The sequence below is a fragment of the Rhinoderma darwinii genome, chromosome 1 (genome assembly GCF_050947455.1).
Source record: "Rhinoderma darwinii isolate aRhiDar2 chromosome 1, aRhiDar2.hap1, whole genome shotgun sequence".
Taxonomy (NCBI): domain Eukaryota; kingdom Metazoa; phylum Chordata; class Amphibia; order Anura; family Rhinodermatidae; genus Rhinoderma; species Rhinoderma darwinii.
Genome location: NC_134687.1, coordinates 124,479,642 through 124,501,027, shown reverse-complemented (window position 1 = coordinate 124,501,027; position 21,386 = coordinate 124,479,642). Strand labels below are relative to the sequence as shown.

Here is a 21,386-nt window from a genome sequence, read left to right as displayed (position 1 = left end):
GTATTGCAGTATATTGTACCAGCGATCTAACAAATCGGTGGTTCAAGTCCCCTAGGGGGACTAATAAAATGTGTAAAAAAAAAAAAAAGTGATATCAAGTTTTTAGTAGTGAGAAAAAAAAAAAAAGTTCAAAAAACCCCCCTTTTCCCATTTTTCCTCTAAAGTAATGTAAAAAAGAAAACAAGTAAACAAAATTGGTATTGCTGTAAAAGTCTGAACTATTACAATATAGTGTTATTTAATGCGCACGGTGAAGGCCGTAAAAATAAAAATTTTAAAAAATGGCTGTGTCCTTAAGGGGTTAAATATTATTTTTTATCATCATCATCAATTCTTTAGGACACTATATTTGCACGTCTGTATTTTTGGTCTGTGCTGCGCCTGTGTATTTTTGGCCATAAACTAGAGCAGATCCAACTTTTCTGTGATGGGATCCAGAAATGAAACACACAGTGGCTTAGTTGTTAGCACTGGAGTCCTGGGTTCAAATCCGACCAAAGGCAACATTAGCACGGAGTTTGTCTGTTCCTCCCACAGTAAAACATACGGATTAGCTTCCTAGGATATTGACTGGTGTGTGGCATTTAGATTGGGAGCCATATTGGGGAAAGGGAGTGATGACAATATACAGAACTGCGGTTGATGCTATATAAGCAAACAGAAATAGTTATACAAGTACAACTATATTAGGAGTATCCACATTCCGAGGTGCAGGAAATTGTTCATGAACATATGGAGGCGAAAGCGCACTCTATTAATAACATGCTTAACCCCTTAACGACAAGCAGAGTATGTCAGTCACAGGTTCCTGTATCGTGACAGATATCAATCACTCGGATCTCGTGGGTGCTGCCACTGTACCCACGTGATCAGGAGCACAGCAATTACAAACAGCCTGGCTCCTACCGGAATGGCATCCAAAGTGTTCAACAAAGGGAGCTCCCTCTGTCACCCATGGCTTACTGATGGCAGGGCTACCATCAGGAACTGCCTATTAGACCATGCCAGAGCCCTAATTCATTTCTAAGTACTCTACAAGTGGGACAAAATAATAAAAAAAGAAAAATAATAAAAAAGTTATGAATCTCGGAATGTGGCGACACAAAAATCTTTTTTTTTTTTTCAATATAACCTGTTTAACCCCTTCCCGACATCCACCGTATATATACGGCGCACGCCGGGTGGGGGAATATGGAGCGGGCTCACGGGCTGGGACCGCTCCATAGAGCGAGTGTGTCGGCTGTGTGTTACAGCCGACACTTCCGGGTAACATGCGGGATCCCGTTCGAGCGCGATCCCGCTTGTTTAACGCGTTAAATGCCGCTTTCAATAGAGATCGCGCCATTTAAGTTACTAAAAACAGTGGGGCGACCCCCTGTAATGTCCCAACGCTCCCCCCCGCGGCGAGATCGGGGGGAGCCGTTGGTTGGCACGGCTGCCTGGGGGCCTGACGAAGTCCCCCAAGTCCGCCATCTTTGTACTCCTTTGAAGCTCTGCCTCCAGCAGGGCTTCATAGGACTGTCAGAAACGCGATATACTGCAATACATTAGTATTGCAGTATATCGTGCAAGTGATCTAGTGATCGCTGGTTAAAGTCCCCTCGGGGGACAAGTAAAAAAACGTAAAATCAAGTTTTTTTTAACAAATAAAAAAAAAATTATAATAATTAAAAGCTCAAAAAAAAAAAAAAACCTTTTCCCATTTTTCCTCAAGCACAATGTAAAAAAATTTAAACGCTAACATAACTGGTATCGACACATCTGTAAAAGTCTGAACTATTACAATATATAATTATTTAGTCCGCACGGTGAACGCCGTAAAAAATAAAAAATTAAAAAACATCGGAATTGCTGTTTTTTTGTCCCTTCTTCTCCCACAAAAAATGAGATAAAAAGTAATCAAAAAGTCTCACGTACCCCAAAATGGTATTAATATAAACTGCAGCTCACCCCGCAAAAAATAAGCCCTCACACGGCTAAATCGGCAGAAAAATAAAAACTTTATGGCTCTCAGAATGTGGCGACAAAACTCAAATTTTATTTTGAATTGTAATTTTTTTCCTTGTAAAAGTAGTAAAACAAAGAAAACTATATAAATTTAGTATCACTGTAATCGTATTGACCCGCAGAATAAAGTTAACATGCCGTTTTTACCGTACGGTGAACGCCGTAAAAACAAAACCACCCAAAAGGTTGAGGAATTGCTGTTTTTTTTCCTATTCCACCCCACATATATTTTTTTTCTCGTTTCCCACTACATTATATGGTACAAAAAATGGTGCTGTGAAAATCTACAACTCGTCCCGCAATAAACAAGCCCTCATACGGCAATATTGATGGAAAAATAAAAAAAGAGTTATGGCTTTTGGAAGGTGGGGAGGAAAAATCCGAAAAATGGCTGCGGCCGGAAGGGGTGAATTGTGCAAAAGTACTAAAACTTAAAAAAAGGCTGTACATATTTGGTATCGATGCAAACGTATTTACTTGTAGAATAAAGGTAACATGTTAATTTTACTGCACAAATAAAAATACAACTCCACCTGCAAAAAAATAAGCCCTCATGTAGCATCCCCGAGAAAGAAAAAAAAAAACGTATGGCTCTTGGAATGTGAGGATGAAAAAAATAAATGGTTTGTCATTAGGGCCCAAACAGGCCTGGTCGTTAAGATGTTAAATTGTTCTCGCAGAAGCACAGGAAGAACTATACAATAGTTCTCTTCATTCTGTCTTATCAGAAAAATGGCGCAAATGTGTCCTATAGTGAGTATGGAACATGCACCGTGTTACCATACTGCAAATTTTTTTCAATAAAGTACAGACAGCACCAAAGGTGGGCATTTACAACGTGGCAACGTATGCACCATCCGAGTCTGCCGAGTGGCTTATTTGTACGGCGGCTACACTAGTAGTGCAGGCTGCTCTCCCGTTTACGTTTCTAGACATTTATGAAATGGTCCAGGACACTGTCCAAAACTGTCACAAATGCCGCCAAGTATCATCAGGTACCAACAACCACTTACTTGCACACAGCCGCAATCCTAAAAAAAAAACATCCTGACTGAAGCAAACCAAGAAGTGTTCAATATATATGGGGAGTGCGAACCTCCAGCAGTATACCAAGAACTTATTACTTACTATATAAATAGCAGCAACATATCCTGCAGCGCAGTACACATTATACTATATGAGCAGCTAAAGTCAAGCTTCCGGGAAGAACTTCCCGAGTGACATGCCTGAAAAAGATCTGCCGTTCAGGTTAATAGGTTTAGTACATAAAGATACAAAAAGTCACAAAATTCTATTCTTACATACAAACTAAAAATGTTGAAATGAGCTTAGAGGTCCTCCTTACCCCACAGAGGTCCTCCTTACCCCACAGAGGTCCTCCTTACCCCACAGAGATCCCCCTTATCCCACAGAGATCCCCCTTATCCCACAGAGGTCCCCCTTATCCCACAGAGGTCCCCCTTATCCCACAGAGGTCCCCCTTATCCCACAGGGGTCCCCCTTACCCCACAGGGGTCCTCCTTACCCCACAGGGGTCCTCCTTACCCCACAGTGGTCCTCCTTACCCCACAGTGGTCCTCCTTACCCCACAGAGGTCCTCCTTACCCCACAGAGGTCCCCCTTACCCCACAGAGGTCCCCCTTACCCCACAGAGGTCCGCCTTACCCCACAGAGCACTTATTCCCTAAGACTTCCCTCAAGTTGCAGCAATGTAAACATCCATTAGAGAGCGCACTCTTTCCAGGCATGCTACGGCATCATTGGGCTGCCAGTAAATCAAGGATCCTATTACAAAATCAATGACTGCAGAATTAAGCTACAAACCTGGTGATGGGCATATGATATTGGATACTTTTTACAAGGTCAAGGCAACTGTCCCTGCACGCCAGCCTTCCTCACACAATATCGCATACAGTTAGACCAACTTGGACCTTTATTATTAAAGAAATCTGGATGGTTACCTTTGGCTGGCTAAGGCATTCGAAGGAGAGCCTCTGCAAAGGGTCTGATGGATAGCTGCAAGAAAGCAAATCGGAGCAGCAGGTCGAGCGGCCCAGCCTCTTCATTAAAGAAGAAATGATGCTGCAGCCACAGCCACACATTGACTTGTTCAGGAGACGAGTTCTTTCCTTAGGAAATTACCACTGCTATTGTCCCACATGCACTCACAGCTTACTGGCTGCCTCATTACGGAGCTCCCTGGCTGAAATTAACACTGATCAATAGATGGAAAAATGTAAAAAGGAAAAAAATAAAATAAAAGGAGCAACTACGCCGGTCACTGTAGCGCTTTTCTAAATGTGCACGGTGAAGGTCCTCACTTCAGTGTCAGGGTTACCCAAGCATCATGGCTTAAATAAGGTAAGGCTTTCTGTAGTTATTCACAATCCCTGTACATAAACATTGCAGGTATCCTAAACGGCTTTCTCTCTGATACTGCCCTATTCAGATGTCACAGCTCTGCAACCTATCCAACCCGTTTCCCCTTTAGTGATGGTGTTCCCTACACCACAGCCAACGGGAATCAGCCACTCCTCTCTGATGTCCCCAAGTACCCTGCTCGAGTAACGCTCAATACCTGAATTGCTGCTTACACTGCCTGCTGTAGCCAGAAAACAGGGAATGGCTTACTAGATGTGCTCATCTGCTTGCCAATCACAGCAATTGACCTTTCCTGACTCCAGTGCTCAGAAGGGACTTGCCAATCACACAGAGCGGGCACGATCCTGGACTCTCCACTCAGCTGCACATCAATCTGCAGCAATCATTTGGCAAGTACAATTCAGCTTCAGTCCCTTCTATACATTCACACCAATACGCAAGCACGCACTCAACCCTTGCACAGTCATGCCTTACCTTTAAAGCGGCCATGTGCATCTGACAGGTATTTTCCATCTCTAAGACGCTACAGTCACACAGCAAAACTCCCTTTATTATTGACATTCAAAATAAAATGGAATTTGCGCAATGCAAGCGAAGAGACCCGCGGTGACACGCCAAAGATTAGGATGGAACAATAAAAGATAAATAGTCGTTATGATTTGATCCAAGCACAATACAAGAAAACCTCTCCTCTTTCATCACCTTGCTGTGCCCTTTTGATATTAAAATGTGAGCTCATATCTGCCTTCAGTGGAGCTACAAGCTGGGCAAGCAGAGGTAACGAAGGACTGAGGCACCCTGGCAATTGGCACTCTGGTTGCGAACAAGCAAAATAATGCAGTAACCTTTTACTCGCCTGCTGGAGGTACTGTCTGCTGCACAGAATTTTAAATCGTCATTCATCTGCAGATGCAATTCAGCGGCTTTTGCCAAGGACTTGGCTTTTTCTCTCCCTCGCTTCCCTGAGCTGCTTGTACAGGGGCTGCTCAAGAAAAGTGCCGATTGTGTGGAAAATTTAAAGTAATACCAGGTGAAATAACTTGGATAGGAGAAGCTGGTTTACCAACTTCTTGGGAGCAGCAGCTGGCTTCATTCTGATTGGAAATGCTTTGCATTATGAAGCAGAGATGTGGCTGATGTTTTCTATCTTGCACCGAGCTGGCGGCAGAAGTCATGAGAACCAATGTAAACATGGTGTACTAAGGGCAAGGGTTCTATGTCAAACGTGACCACTTCCACACATGTATATCTAAGAGCAGCAGAAGAGATCCATGTGTGTTGGTTTTTTCACAATTCATACACAAAACTATGTAGCACCTGCTTTATTTATCCACAAAGTCTATCCTTCTATCTGGCACAGCTTTCCCCGATTCACAAATATCCAATGAAACAGAAAGCACAAGTGTACAGGTGTCTTTATAGAACTTTTACAAAGATCCATTCATCAAAAATATGGAAATCTACAACTATTCCACTTTCCTTTCCACCAATTTTGACAGTATTTCCTACAGCAACCGGCCATATTCTGACAGTCCCGGTTTTAAAGAAACAGAGATCAAATATCTTATTGGCTACTTTGGGCAACACAACTTTTTTCCATTTTCATATACCACAGACTGCACTTTTGATCGGGGAATGCCAATGGAGGCCCGATAGAGGAATTACTGAACTTTACACTACACAATTACAATGCGCACAACTCGTTTAGCATATTCTTATCCTTTAGGCTTTACTGTGACCCCAATAAACTGGAATGGCATAAAAACCCTACGCAGCTATGTTACAAATACTGAATCAGCAGGCAACAGCCCAGATGTATATTTTACATAACATGGACAGAAAAACCAGTAGTGGCAGAATTATATCTATTTCAAATCCTAGTACAAAGCAACTGTAATAAGAAATATACAAATGACAAAAAACACGAAAATCTATTAGGCTGCATTGACAGAGTATTAAAGGGAATGTATCACAGATTTTATTTTACTAATTAGAACCAGACAGTGAAACATGTTCTTTTCTTTCTTAAAGAGGCTCTGTCACCACATTATAAGTGGCCTATATTGTACATGATGTGATCGGCGCTGTAATGTAGATTACAGCAGTGTGTTTTATTTAGAAAATTGATCATTTTTGACGGAGTTATGACCTATATTAGTTTTATTCTAATGAGTTTCTCAATGGACAACTGGGCGTGTTTTACTATATGACCAAGTGGGCGTTGTACAGAGGAGTGTATGACGCTGACCAATCAGTGTCATACACATTTCTCCATTCATTTACACTGCAGATAGCGATATAGCTATATCGCTATGTGCAGTCACATAAGCACACTATGTGTCATGACAATGAATATACATTACCTCCAGCCAGGACGTGATGTCTATTCAGAATCCTGACCACTTCTGTAGCGTCCCTGTGATTTACAGCATAGCAGGCGTAGTCTCGCGAGATAACACTGTAAACCGTCATTCACAGCGATATCTCGCTGTGCTGTGCTGTAAATCACAGAGATGCTACAGAAGTGGTCAGGAAAATGAATACACATCACGTCCTGGCTGGATGAAATGTATATTCATTGTCATGACACATGAGTAGCGTTATAGAGTGTTTATGTGACTGCACATAGCGAGTGATTGGTCAGCGTCATACACTCCTCTGTACAACGCCCACTTGGTCATATAGTAAAACACGCCCAGTTGTCCATTGAGAAACTCATTAGCATAAAGCTAATATAGGTCATAACTCCGTCAAAAATGATCAATTTTCTAAATAAAACACACTGCTGTAATCTACATTACAGCGACGATCACATCATGAACAATATAGGCCACTTATAATGTGGTGACAGAGCCACTTTAAACTGTTTATTTTGTGATTGTAAATTTTTGTTCTATTTTCTATATGTGACTATGGGGGCAGCCATTTTGCCTGAGCTGCTGTTAACAGCATTTAGAGATATGCTTTATAGAAGCCCACATGGACCATAGGATCCTGTGAACGGGGGGGGGGGTGGGGACCCATCGACTTCTATGATAGAGTTTTTTAGGCATGCTCTGTGACCTGTGCAGAGGTCATTGTGTAGGGACGGGGAGGTGGTGAGCAGTGTCCATCGCCTTTTGTGAATGGTGGACCCTGTGTAATCTATATATGTAGGTGTTACCTTTTATTGTAACCCTGCCTGTGATAATAATGACATAACTGCTAAAAAGTGATCTCTACAGAACAGGAAGTGTCAGTCTAATCTGAGGCTCAGTGGCTAGACTGAAAACTGCAAGATTCTAGCATTATTTTTTAATATAGATAATGACAAATAAAAAAAATAAAACAGTAGTTTAGCAGTCTCACCTAATAGTTCCTGTGCCTCGGAGCCCAGCGGTGTTGGTCTTGTATGTGTGTGTCCCACCCCCTTTACTAAGCTATGGACCCCTCATCGTGCGAGTCAGTCTTCAGCCAGCATTGTCACACGCGATGACGCTAGCTGAAGACTGACTTTAGGAAACAGTGTCACGCTGTTCAGCGTCAGAGGCTCAGTGGTAGCTCCTCTCCTGAGAATAGCTGACTGACAAACCCACTTGGCTAGCCAGCAAGTCAATTCCATATTTATTGCTAAATATAGAGGGGTCCATAGTTTAGCGAAGGGAGGACACACAAGTACAAGACAAACACTGTTGGACTCATTTGGAGCTGGAGTCATTTTCTGACGACACTATCCCTTAAAGAACTGTGCCACTATTGATCTTCAGTAAGAATGAAGCGTTACAACATCCACTGAAAAGTGTACAGAAAAAAAAATTCAAAATGTTGGCCAATCTATGTTAAATATTACCAACTGGTTGACTAATCTGCACCATGTGTGCCAAGCCTCCTCACAAATTAGAATGTTTTCCATTTAGGTGGCAACAATATTTCACTATAGAATTTTACCTAGGCTTTGTAATCTGGGAATTTTCACCTCTTCAGCTGGATTGACCGCATTTTCAGTGGCGTTTCTCAATGACTTTTGTTTTTGCAAGTTTTTGGGGTCAAAAACTCTGCAGCCAGATGATACTATAAGGTCTATGGTAAAATACCTAAATTGGATGTTTAAGTACTGTCGTGATCTAAGTTTGGTTCAGTAGAACTGTGCCAATTAACCATATTATGGCTCTATAAAGCCTAATTCGGCACCTATAGAGTTTAAAAGAAAAAATAAGTGTGACATGCTCAAACAGAAGGCGTACTACGTCAATCCCCTAGAAACAATAACCCTGTTATACAATGCCGCATGGAGCACCATATGGCGGCACAGTGTTTCTGCGACTCCATGGGCCGCCGTGCAGCCTCCTGTGCATGACTCGATTCAGATGGTCTTAGCATGGCCACATTTTAGAATCCATATTACGGCTGCAACATCCAGCATCCTGCATGGTTCTACTAAAATGAACTTAGTCTAAAATTGGCCATAAGACCTAGCGAGGGACCATAAGATAAAGCTGAACAAGTCCCAGGAATTCCAGTAACAAACAAAATAATATATTGATGCCCAAAGCTCTCGCTAGAAAAACAATCCTCTCGAACGACCGTCTACTAAAATAGGTGCGTATTCTATGCTCAGTAAGATTACATTTTCAAAACTAAAGCAAAAAAACAAAACTGTAATTACAAATGATATACAAGATCATAACCATTGTTAAAACAGAAGTCCCCAAAAAAGGTTATTCTTTCTGAAACCTTTATAGTAGTAGCGAAAATAAGACTATCTGCATTCAAATGTGCCAGCTGCGAGAGTAGACTGCTCTGGAGAAAGGTCTGTAGCAGGAAGGAAATATGAAGAGAAAGTCTGTAATGAATTATTTATAACCTGGATTCTATGTGTCAGCTACTTTATTGTAATATTGATTAAGAGGATGGATATACATAGGGCTAATGATACAGACACCGGAGATCTGGGCAACGAAAAGCCAGAAGAAGAAAACAAATATGATAAATCCAAGAAATCAGAGGGGGCCAGAACTTTTAGGGTATGTTGTATGCGTTACAACACACAGCGTATCCGCCCTAATCGGCGCAGGGAATTCCGGACGAAAAGCCACACCAAATTGTGGTGCAGTTTTCCGTCTGGACTGTCCGCTACGGAAAACTGGACGCACCCCTCTGACGTCCTGCAGCCTGGCCTCCGGGGAGGACGTTTTTATCCCATGTGACCACCACCCCAGACTAAGCTTTTCTAAGCGAAACGTACGTCGGGTGTTTCTGGGTATGGATGGCTACTGGTCTCCGGCACTTGCCTTACTAACTATTGCAGTTCTTTGATAGGCTTGCATGTTATATGTATTGATTCATAATGTTTCATTTTTTACTCTTTCTTATTTGCACTAGCAGCTTGACCATCCTGCCCCTACTATTATAACTTGAATTATAGGTCTGGTGGATTGCTAGTCTTCCTTAGGGCTCATTCAGACGAGCGCATTCCTCATCCGTGTGCTGTGCGTTGAAATAACTCACAGCACACGGACCCATTATTTCAATGGGGCTATTCAGACATGCGTGAGTTTTCACGCAGCGAGTGTCCGTTGTGTGAAACTCACTGCATGTCCTATATTGGTGTGCTTTTGCGCACCTAGTCACCCATTAAAATCTATGGGTGTGTGAAAACCACGGACAGCTCACGGACGACATCAGTTACTAAAGAAATGCAGGGAAATTAAGAAAAAAAGTGCTTGCACGGATGTGAAAAACGCATGCAACACACAAAGCCCACTGATGCCAATACGCAACACGGACATGAAATGGAGGAAACCGCCGGCTTTTTTTTTTTTTTTACGCGCACAAATCGGACACACTCATCTAAATGTAGCCTTACTTATGTGACCAGATATTTTGTCTATGATACCCAGTTCTGTTTTATATGGTCTGTACCGTTCTCTTTTCACAAGATGTATGTTTTTAATGTATATCAATAAACTTTATACTTTTTTATTTTATTTCTTGGGTCTAGCACTCTTGTCTTTATAGGTGTTCATTTGGATTTAGGAGTGTTTGTTCAGATCTAGACTTGTTCAAACACGTCGTTATTAGGACATTGCTTTATTTCGGCTCTGCAGCGGTCATGTGGGATGAAACATCATCTCAAATGGCCGGTCTGGACGAAGAAGCACAGTTTTGGGTAAGTATAAGATTTTTTTTCTATGTTGCGTTTTTATTGGAGAAATAGCAGGTTTTCCCCCTTAAAATTGCAAAATCTGCTATTTGTTGCAGGTTTTATCTCCCCAATGAATTCAATGGGGAAAACCCGCAACAAAAAAATAAAGCAGCGATTACTGAAATACAATTGAGCATTTACGCAGCGTATACGAGATTAGTTCAAATCTCTTTCACACACTGTATTATGCTGCAGATTTTCCCCAAAGAAATCTGATGCAGTATGTACGCTACGTATAAACCTGGTCTAATAGGTCAGGAATTAAGATATTGTTTTCCTCATATCATATGATGAACTCAACGCCACTAAAATCCCCACATTGGGGATGGCCGACATGTACAGATCTGTAAAACATAAAAATTAACATCTAAGATTGAAAAAATATATATATATTTTTTTTTTACATAATAGTACCTCAATAAAGGAGGCGCAAAAACCAACACGATATAAAACGTGAAATCAAAGCTAAAGAAAGATCGGTTTGTATTGATGCCATTCTGATTTCTAGATTTGTGGTGTAAAAGTGCTGAATAGAAGGAGATCGAATATTTAATGCTCCGAGATGGAGCGCAGCTCTCCTCTAGGGAAATAAGCTCTATGATCACATGAAGGTATTTTCTTCCTTTAGCAGCCAGAATGGACTACAGGTTGTGCGATCTTGAAATGAGATAAACTGAGGGTTCCTCAAAAGCTGCATGTGTAGAAAAAGATCTGTAAATTGCAAATATACATTAAATGGTGCAAATTGGTAGTACATGGAGGACATTCCACACCAATACATCTAATATAAAGCAGGGTTACACTAAAGACTGTCCTCGCTCAAAGGTGAACATCAGCGCAAGAGCTAGAAGGTCAAGATCATGAACATATACATCAGGGAATGTGGTGAACATTTGTAACTACTGCAGCGGAGGTGGTCCTGGAAGGTGGGAATTAATATCGTCCACCCGTCCCCACCATGCCTTTCATTATTTACTATTCGTCACTTTATCGCCCAGATACGTTTTCTGCTTACTTTTAAGCCAATGGAAGAAATGACAAAGTATCAATGGGGCTAAAGTTTAGAAAATAAATCCACTACACCGTTTGGGGAATAGTACAAGACAAGCGTCTGCTGCTTTGAGAATAGTAAAGCGGCTTTCCCTGGCTTCAGCAATTTAACACTAGAGGACAGATCAGAGGGGCGTATGGTGTGAGGGAAAATGCGAGACATCAATCATGGGAAGTCGTGCTCCACTGCTCATCCATGCACAACATTCGCCACCTGTGCCTTCAAGTTCAGCTCATGAATGCCAGTGAGACCAAGACACAAAGCAGGCAACATGTTCAAGTCACTAGGAACGCTTGTTGGGTGGTGAAAATTGCATTTCCCCTGCAGAAATACATTATTTGTTTTATAAAGAATATAGATCTACATTGATCTCTATGACTGTATACATGTGTGGTGGGGTATATTTAACAATGAACATTAGTAAAGAGCTATTGTTATCAGTAGGCTTTTTATTTATTACTTACATAACATTGGCAACAAATTACTTACAAATCAGTTCAACCAGCCTTACAACAAAGGCCTATGTGAAACCTGAACAGGGGGGTTGTATCAAGATTAAAAGTAATCTCCCAATCACAGGATCGGTGATAACATGCTGACCGGTGGGGGTCCGACCACTGGGACCCCCACCGATCACGAGAACCAGGGTTTAGTTCCTCCGAACTGAGTGGCAGGTCACACATGCGCAATGTCGCACCATTCACCGTCTATGGGACTGCCGGAGAAAGCCGAGTACAACGCTCAGCTATCTCCGGCAGTGCCATAGAGAATAATTGGAGAAGCAGGGCGCAAGCACATCCTGACGCTCCATTCATTCAGTGGTACGTATCCCTGTTGTCGTGAACGGTTGGAGTTCCAGTCGTCGGGCCACCACCTATCAGCTTGCCATCACCTATCCTGTGGTTAGGAGAGAAGATTAAAAGTTAAGGCAACCCCTTTAACCTCTTCCCGACATTTGACGTATACATACGCCAAAGTCGGGTAGGGGAAGTATGGAGCGGGCTCACGGAGTGAACCCGGTCCATACGATGCGGGTGTCAGCTGTTTGTTACAGCCGACACTTCAGAGAACCGACCGCAGCATTTAAATCGTTACAAACAGGCGGGCGACCCACTCTAACAGCTCATTGCGCCCCCCGCAACGCAATCGCGCGGGAGGCGATGGTTGTTATGGCTGCCTGGGGGCCTAATGAAGGCCCCCAGTTCCACCATCTTTGTGCTCCTATTAAGCCTACAGGCCTCTCTAGGTAATGCCACCCAGTACCCTGCAGGTAATGCCACCCAGCGGGTAATGCCACCCAGCCCCCTGGCAGGTAATGCCACCCAGCCCCCTGGCAGGTAATGCCACCCAGCCCCCTGGCAGGTAATGCCACCCAGCCCCCTGGCAGGTAATGCCACCCAGCCCCCTGGCAGGTAATGCCACCCAGCCCCCTGGCAGGTAATGCCACCCAGCCCCCTGGCAGGTAATGCCACACAGCCCCCTGCAGGTAATGCCACACAGCCCCCTGCATGTAATGCCACACAGCTCCCTGTAGGTAATGCCACACAGCCCCCTGTAGGTTGCACCCCTGCCCCCCCCCCTTCCAGGAGAAGTCACGGACTTCAATGTCCATATATGGACAGTTTGGTCACTCACTTCTTCTGTAGCGGAATCCCCGGCCACAGGGTCGGGGATTCCGCTTCAGAAGTAAGTGACGTCACGGTGTCCATATATGGACAGTGTAGTCACTCGCTTCTATGGTAACGTAATCCCCAATTCCCGGCCGGGGATTGGGGATTCAGACTCCTACAGGGAGCAAAAAAAAGACCCTCCTCCTCCTCACATGCACTCTGCAGAAGACACGGCCGTCACTCGGGACACATTCCGGTGATGGCCGTGTATTACCTGGCCCCATAGACTTCTATGGGAGCCGGCCGGCCGGGTAAACGGCCGAAAATAGGGCATGTCCCATTTTCTGAAGGCCAGGTTTCCCAGGTCATCAAAAAATCGGTCGTGTGAATAGCCCCATTAGGGGTCTATTGTTCCTACTGCAGCCATGTGACGGCCGATTTTTGAACGGCCGTCACACGGCCGGGAAACCCTGTCGTGTGAATAAGGGGTGATGCGGCCAGCGCTGCACTGATAAGCGGCGGTTCAGGCACTGAGGACAGAACACGGGGGTGTTTTGTAGTGTGCCCGCCATGTTCTGTCTTCAGTGCCGCCGCTCATTAGTGCAGCGCTGGCCGCATCGCATCGTCCTGACCGCGTGCACTTGTCAGGAGCAGGGCAATGACTATCACACAGCCGTACTCCCGCTCCCATACATTCATGTGTTACAATACTGAGCTGTGCGGCTGCGCAGCTAAGTATCGAAATACATAAAATAACGGTATTGAACCGTTTGGGGATGCACAGTATCGAAGTTTCGATGCATCGTGCATCCCTAGCAAGAACACAGTAATACCATTTCCATAACTCCTGTAAACAGTACTTATTGTCTGTAGCAGAAGCAAAAGAGCAGTGGGCTTGTCCACCTGGCAGCTGACCGAAGACTTGTTCTGGTCATGGGCCCGCTCTGCAACGTTGTGTATTCTGCCCTGACAATACCAGGTGGGTAAAACAGACAAATTCCCCTATTGCATCTCCAAATACTATTGTAGAAGAAAATCCACTATTTATGTAAACTCATTTTATCCTATTTCCTTCTCTTGTAGCAGAAGAACTTCCTACCCATCTAAAGTAATGTCACAAAATGCCATGTTCTCACCTCCCGCACTGTCCACATACAGGAAAATTCAGTGAAGCGCCGCATGCTCCATTATACGGATTTGCAATCTGTTTTTTTAATGATTATGATGATCATCAACCAGTATCCTAGCTGAGAGACTATTTCCCGTGACAACAAGGGAAACCCAAGCAAGCTCAATAGAGTAAGCAGACAGAGTGGCGTCTGCCAAACTATATAAGAGGCAGATTCTTTCATTAATAAAAAAATAGTAGGATATGAGAGATGTATGAGAGAGAGAGAGAGAGAGAGAGATGTATGAGAGAGAGAGAGAGAGAGAGAGATGTATGAGAGAGAGAGAGAGAGAGGTATGAGAGAGAGAGAGAGGTATGAGAGAGAGAGAGAGAGGTATGAGAGAGAGAGAGAGAGAGATGTATGAGAGAGAGAGAGATGTGTATGAGAGAGAGAGAGGTGTGTATGAGAGAGAGAGAGATGTGTATGAGAGAGAGAGAGAGGTATGAGAGAGAGAGAGAGAGGTATGAGAGAGAGAGAGAGGTATGAGAGAGAGAGAGAGAGGTATGAGAGAGAGAGAGAGAGAGAGAGAGAGGTATGAGAGAGAGAGAGAGAGAGAGAGAGAGAGAGAGAGAGAGAGAGGTATGAGAGAGAGAGAGATGTATGAGAGAGAGAGAGATGTATGAGAGAGAGAGAGAGATGTATGAGAGAGAGAGAGAGATGTATGAGAGAGAGAGAGAGAGAGAGAGATGTATGAGAGAGAGAGAGAGAGAGATGTATGAGAGAGAGAGAGAGAGAGAGATGTATGAGAGAGAGAGAGAGAGATGTATGAGAGAGAGAGAGAGAGATGTATGAGAGAGAGAGAGAGAGAGAGATGTATGAGAGAGAGAGAGAGAGAGAGATGTATGAGAGAGAGAGAGAGAGAGAGAGAGATGTATGAGAGAGAGAGAGAGAGAGATGTATGAGAGAGAGAGAGAGAGAGATGTATGAGAGAGAGAGAGATGTATGAGAGAGAGAGAGATGTATGAGAGAGAGAGAGATGTATGAGAGAGAGAGAGATGTATGAGAGAGAGAGAGATGTATGAGAGAGAGAGAGAGATGTATGAGAGAGAGAGAGAGATGTATGAGAGAGAGAGAGAGATGTATGAGAGAGAGAGAGATGTATGAGAGAGAGAGAGATGTATGAGAGAGAGAGAGATGTATGAGAGAGAGAGAGATGTATGAGAGAGAGAGAGATGTATGAGAGAGAGAGAGATGTATGAGAGAGAGAGAGATGTATGAGAGAGAGAGAGATGTATGAGAGAGAGAGAGATGTATGAGAGAGAGATGTATGAGAGAGAGATGTATGAGAGATAGATCCCATATGGACTAGGAGGCTCTGAACCTGGCCGGTATACAGCACCGAGAGCCAATATGGCTGACATGAAATGTTTTCTTCTACTGGGATATAGAAGAGGAGATAACTTATCAGCTTATAAATTTACATACAAGCTCACATTGTAATGAAGAAGCCCACAGATAATATAAGATCAAACTGTATACTAGTGCTGGTCAACTTACCACATTAAAGGGCCATAGGTGCGGCCTTTGAAAAGCGGCACAAAACGTTTATTCTCCCGCGTCCCCTGTATGCAGCAGAGAGCTGGCCTCACATACACTGTCACGCTCTATGCTAGTCGAACTGATATATGGAAATAAGGGCGTTCGCGTGCTCAACTTCAGTTTCCTATTCACAATAATGCAGTGTGACTGCACATGTATACTCACCTCTACACTGCAAACTGTAGACACAGAACCCCTGGCATGAAGATTGGTAGACGTGCCAGAAGTTAAACTACTCCGATCAAACACTTATGGCAGATCGTATCAAAAATTGTCCGTGGCGGGAAGGAGTTTAAGGGTTTATTGTTTCTTTTATTTTCACCTTTTAATCCCCACATTTCAAGAGCCATAACTCTTATTTTTCCATTGATGGAGCTGTGTGAGGACACATAACATGTACATATGTGCAACAAAGCAGTTTATCTACACTGTACTGTAAACCGATGGAAAAGGGGAGGCAGCGTGAGCGCCTTAGGGCAGGCAGCATGTAGATCACCATTGCAGAACACATTTATTGACCAAAGCAGATTTAAAGGCTATATACACCAAATCTTTGGGGGGGTTTTGTTGTTGCTTTTCTTTTTAAATAAAAATGTCAGCGTAATTGGCGCAACTTTCAAAGTACTTTTCATTAAAAATGTATTTTTAATTTTTGAGATACAGCTGCTCTGTATTCTCTATACAGAGCAGCTGTATCGTGCACGAATACCTGAATCTGTCAGGTCAGTGGCACTGACGGGTTCAGCGTCAGCGGGTCCTGCGTGTCTCTGACACGCAGGATCCACCTGTAATCGATCATCTATGTTATGAGCTTAAATGTCATCGATGGCAGCTCAATCCTGCATGTCAGAGACACACAGGACCCGCTGACACTGAACCCGTCAGTGCCACTGACCTGATGGATACGGGTTTCAGCACTAGATACAGCTGCTCTGTATAAAGGATACAAAGCAGCTGTATCTCAAAGTAAAAACATTTTTTTAATAAAAAGTACTTTCAAAGTTGCGCCAATCACACAGATACACATTTTTATAAAAAATAAAAAAAGTATTTAAAAAAGGTGCACATAGCCTTTAAGAATTTTTCTACATATAGTGCTACAATTGTAAATCCTGTAAAATGTCCAGCAGGTGTTACATTGTAATGGATGTGAGATTCTACACTCAATTGTAACTAACCTACATAGTGTGAACTTCCTCATGGATGTACGTCACATATAGGCATTACTGTTTATTCCGGAAACCTTAGGAAATGGGAGGAGAGGAGCGCTGCTGAGGTTTCACAAGAATAGCACATTCAAAAACAACACTGACATCCCAAACGCTTGTTTGATTTCCTGCAGATTATTTCAGTAGGCAACACATAAAAACTCTGCTACTAATTCATTTTGAGAAATAAGAAAAAATAAAAAAAATTAAATCCGTTACATTTCCAATATTTGTTTCCTTAGGAAAAACCGCTTAATAAAAATATATATGCTAGGGGACATCTGCAGTTAAGGAAAAATGTTACTTATGCAGAGTACAACTTAGGCAACCCTGCAAAGGTAGAAAATCTATGATTTGTCCTATTCATAAACCGTTTCCTGAATAGTTGGTGCCGGGTTGTATACGCGCGGCTACGATAAATCCAGTCAATGCCAATGTGCAGTGAGAAGTCCCACAATAACTTCTATGTAATCTACATAAGAGATCTTGCAACACATGGTGTAATGTGTGTGGTATGGAGGGAAACAATAACAATAACCTGTATTGCAGCGTACATTAGGACACTACTAACAGAGTTTACACACATTTATCCTGATAGGCTGAGAATACTTGCCAAATGGGAGGTAACTCTTTTCACTCTGGGCGGTGCAATGTTTTCTGTATGACGCTGTCCAATCAGCATCATACAGGGCTCCTTCCCAGCCCAGCAACAGAGCGATCATATTGTATAAAGCTTCCATTCCCGACTATTCTCAACTGGTGATATCTCCGGTTGTTTCACAGCTAGAACTGTGATCCTCGTGCCATATGAAAGATTAGAATCTCTTTCATATGCTGGCAGAACCACTGTTCTAGGTGGTCCACAGCCGGAGATATGGCTACTTGAGGTGATCCCCTTCCCTCCAGCCTCAGTCTCCCACACTGTGTGTGAAGCAGCTTCATGCTGATAGGACAGCATCAGAGGTTGTGACGTAGCTCCACCTCAGCAGAATGGATGGTGTTGACGCCTACTTGTCTAGTATAGCCTCATTTACATATTTAGAAAAAAGCTCATAACATTTAAGATAATAAACGTTTTGGGACACAATTTTCACTAGCATTATCAGTGTGACAGCGCCTATTAGATTAGCTAGGAAATAGGGCATTACTAAACTAGTGACCGATCCTCTTTAAGAAGCAGCAGCACTACAAGTGTTTGGAACCATAAGATGTAATATGGATGCATTTTACCCCCCAACTCACCCCCTCCACCTTCCCGCATGGTTCTACTGAGGCGACTTTCAATAAACATAATTTTCTATGGTGATCTAAGTTGGGTTCAGTAAAGCTGGAGGGGGTCCGGATGTTGCAGACCTGGGTGTTTAAATGTGGTCGTATTATGGTTGTCCGAAAGGACATTTAAAGCTATGAATGAAACCTATTAACAACTCAGGAGGTCTCTTGTGATCAAACTCTGAAGACTATTAAAAATTCAGAGAGGCAGATGTATGAACACTAGTAAGCAAACCTGGAGCAGTTTCTCATAGCAACCAGTCAGATCGCAGCTTTCATTTTTCTAAATTAGATCACAAAATGAAAACTGCAAAATCGGATTGGTCGCCATGGGCAACCTTTACTCCAGTTTTAATCATCTTCCCCATAGTGTTTTGCCATTTTAGAATAAATGACGATCCATGTCGGAGATTAAACCCGACATTTACCCGTGTCATAAGTACATCTATTCCAAACAGTAATACCAATTAGAAAAACAGCTCCAAGAAGGCATGCATGAATGTACTGCATACCCTAGTGGAATAAGTGATGAGATCAAGGAGACTGGAGCTGAATAGATCCATGCATACTGCAGCGTTAGATCTGTTAATGCAAATCAGAGCACAAAGTCAGTGCCAGTGAAGTGTTATCTGCCGCACACAGACTGCAGAAGCACCATGCCCCGGGACTCATTATTTACATCTCCATGCACGGTCCTAGCAAGCACACGACACAGATCCTCAATATATACAGCGTTTAACTGGTTAATGCACGCTTTACTAGACCTGAAATTAGTAGATATTAATAAAAGAAAAACCACCGGCCATGAAATCACTGTATTACTAAGTTGGATATATAGAACTGGTATTACATAGATATCCTTACAGGGGTCCTATAAGGACAGAAGGGGAGGGGGTAAAATAGCAAAATACATTCCTCATTAAAATTCACTTACCAAACACTAATACAGGGGGTCACTGCTGAAGGACGGTTGTTTCCTCGTCCATAAACAGCTCTGTATGGACAAGATATGGACTGAAATGTCTATGGATGTAACCTACATATAGAACGTTGTCAAAGGCTATGTAAACCTTCGAAAGGATATTTTTTTAAACTAAAAAAAAGGTCAAACAATGTGATTGGTGCAACTTTATTAATAGTTTTTATCAAAAAAAAAAATAATAATTTTTGAGATACAGCTGATCTGTATTCTCTATACAAAGCAGCTGTATCGCTTGCTAAATCCAGTTCCCGTCAGGTCTGCTCAGTGAAAGCGGATCATGCGTGTCTCGGACACGCACGCTCCACCTGTAATCTACCACATCTAAATTCATAACCTTCTAACACTGAACCGGACTGACGGATTCAGGTCATAGCGAACGATACAGCTGCTCTGTATAGAGAATACAGAGCAGCTGTATCAAAAAAAAAAAAAAAAAGTTAAAGCTAATTTTTAATAAAAATTATTTATAAAGTTGCATCAATTACACGGATTGACTTTTTATTAAAAAAAATTAAAATAGCTTTCAAAGGTTTACATAGCCTTTAAGTATCATCTATAGTATATGAATAGCTAAATAATCAACCCTTCCCCCCATTTATTGAACAATACACTTTACACAAGAGATAGAGAAAGGGAAGGGAAAGCAGAGATGCTCTGGGCACATCTCTGGCTCAGAAAGGGATTGTCAATTGTCAAGCAAATGAGGCCATTGTATCCATTCTATATCTAAAGCAAGCGATAGCCAAACTGAGGAGCACTCAAGTTTCAACGGGAAGGGGGGATAGAATAGATATTTCACATGATATAAATCAGTATCTTAGAAAATATTACACCCTTGCATTGCCCCCACTTTAGAAACACACATGTAATGATAACCATTAACTGCCAGAATGTTAACCATTATATGTCCACCTATGGAAACCTCTCTAAAGCTATGGTTTGACAGTAAACTCAAGCAGGTAATACACATTAGATCAGTGGTACCCAACCAGAGGGCAGCCTGCTAGACTGGAACATTTTCTGCGGTCTTGCAGACAGCCAAACGCCCGTTTCTGTAGTGCAGGGGAAGGCAGTGACTGACATGAGAGGAGGAGCAGCCATGAAGCGCTGTTACACTGCTGCAGCAGACTCCTCCTCCATCGTGAAACTGGTCACTCCCGCGACTAGGAGGCCACACTCCCTGCTTCACGCTGCTCTATTAATTAGACTAGGACACGTGCAGAATAAATGCTGGGCATCGGATGGTTGCCTCGGCATGCAGGAGTGTATCTCCACGTTCGATTGAAGACTTGGCGGAAGAAATAGACAACCCCTTAAAGTTTTACTATACAATTAAAATGAACACTGCCCCATAACAAAGATTACTCAGTAAATACCCAAAAAATCGAATCATGCGTAAAAGATATTAAAAATCGGCCTCAAAATTCCTTCAGGTTTCGGAGACAGATTTTGAAATGGCAGCATTTTTTAGCGCATTTTTTTAATGAATCAAATACAAAAACCGCAGGCGGTTTTGGCAAAAGCCCCACCAGAAATGGTTTCAAATGAGTGGCGCTTTTTTTTCCTGCTCCCCATTGAATTCAAAAGGAAGGTCAGAGGAAGAAACCGCTCCAAGACAGAGCATACAATTTTTTGTTTTTTTTACGCAAGTGGTGAAAAGCCGCCCGGGAAGAAAAACGCCTCTGCCTCCCATTGAAATCAATAGGGGGGTGGGTGTGATTTGGGGTGATATTTGGCACGGATTCCTATGAGGTTGTCCCATCAAAACCAGCGCCAAAAAACGCAGTGTGAACAGACCCCAAAATGGAGCATGGTATCAGCAGTATTAAGTATGATTGTAGTTACAATTAGACGGAGAGCCCTTAATAGAACGGGTGCACTTCTACAATCTCTTCGTGAGGATTGTGGCTCGCGACATCTCCCAGTGCTGAATGTGGCTCTCAAGGTAAGAAAGGTTGGGGACCACTGCATTAGATGCTCAG

The 21,386-nt window shown here is 42.8% G+C and overlaps 1 protein-coding gene across 4 annotated transcripts in view; it reads right to left on the bottom strand.

Moving 5' to 3' along the window:
• Positions 1 to 21,386, bottom strand: part of FBXW7 (F-box and WD repeat domain containing 7) — a 184,250-nt gene that overhangs the window by 142,332 nt on the left and 20,532 nt on the right. Inside the window, exon 1 of one of the 4 annotated variants that reach the window (XM_075860351.1) lies at positions 3,969 to 4,555. The exons of 2 other annotated variants lie outside the window; for them this stretch is intronic. In XM_075860351.1, the coding sequence (XP_075716466.1) occupies positions 3,969 to 4,109 (141 nt within the window). In that variant the 5' untranslated portion in view covers positions 4,110 to 4,555. Of the gene's footprint in view, positions 1 to 3,968; positions 4,556 to 21,386 lie in introns of those variants that run through there. One more of the 4 variants, XM_075860352.1, reaches the window with a different exon arrangement.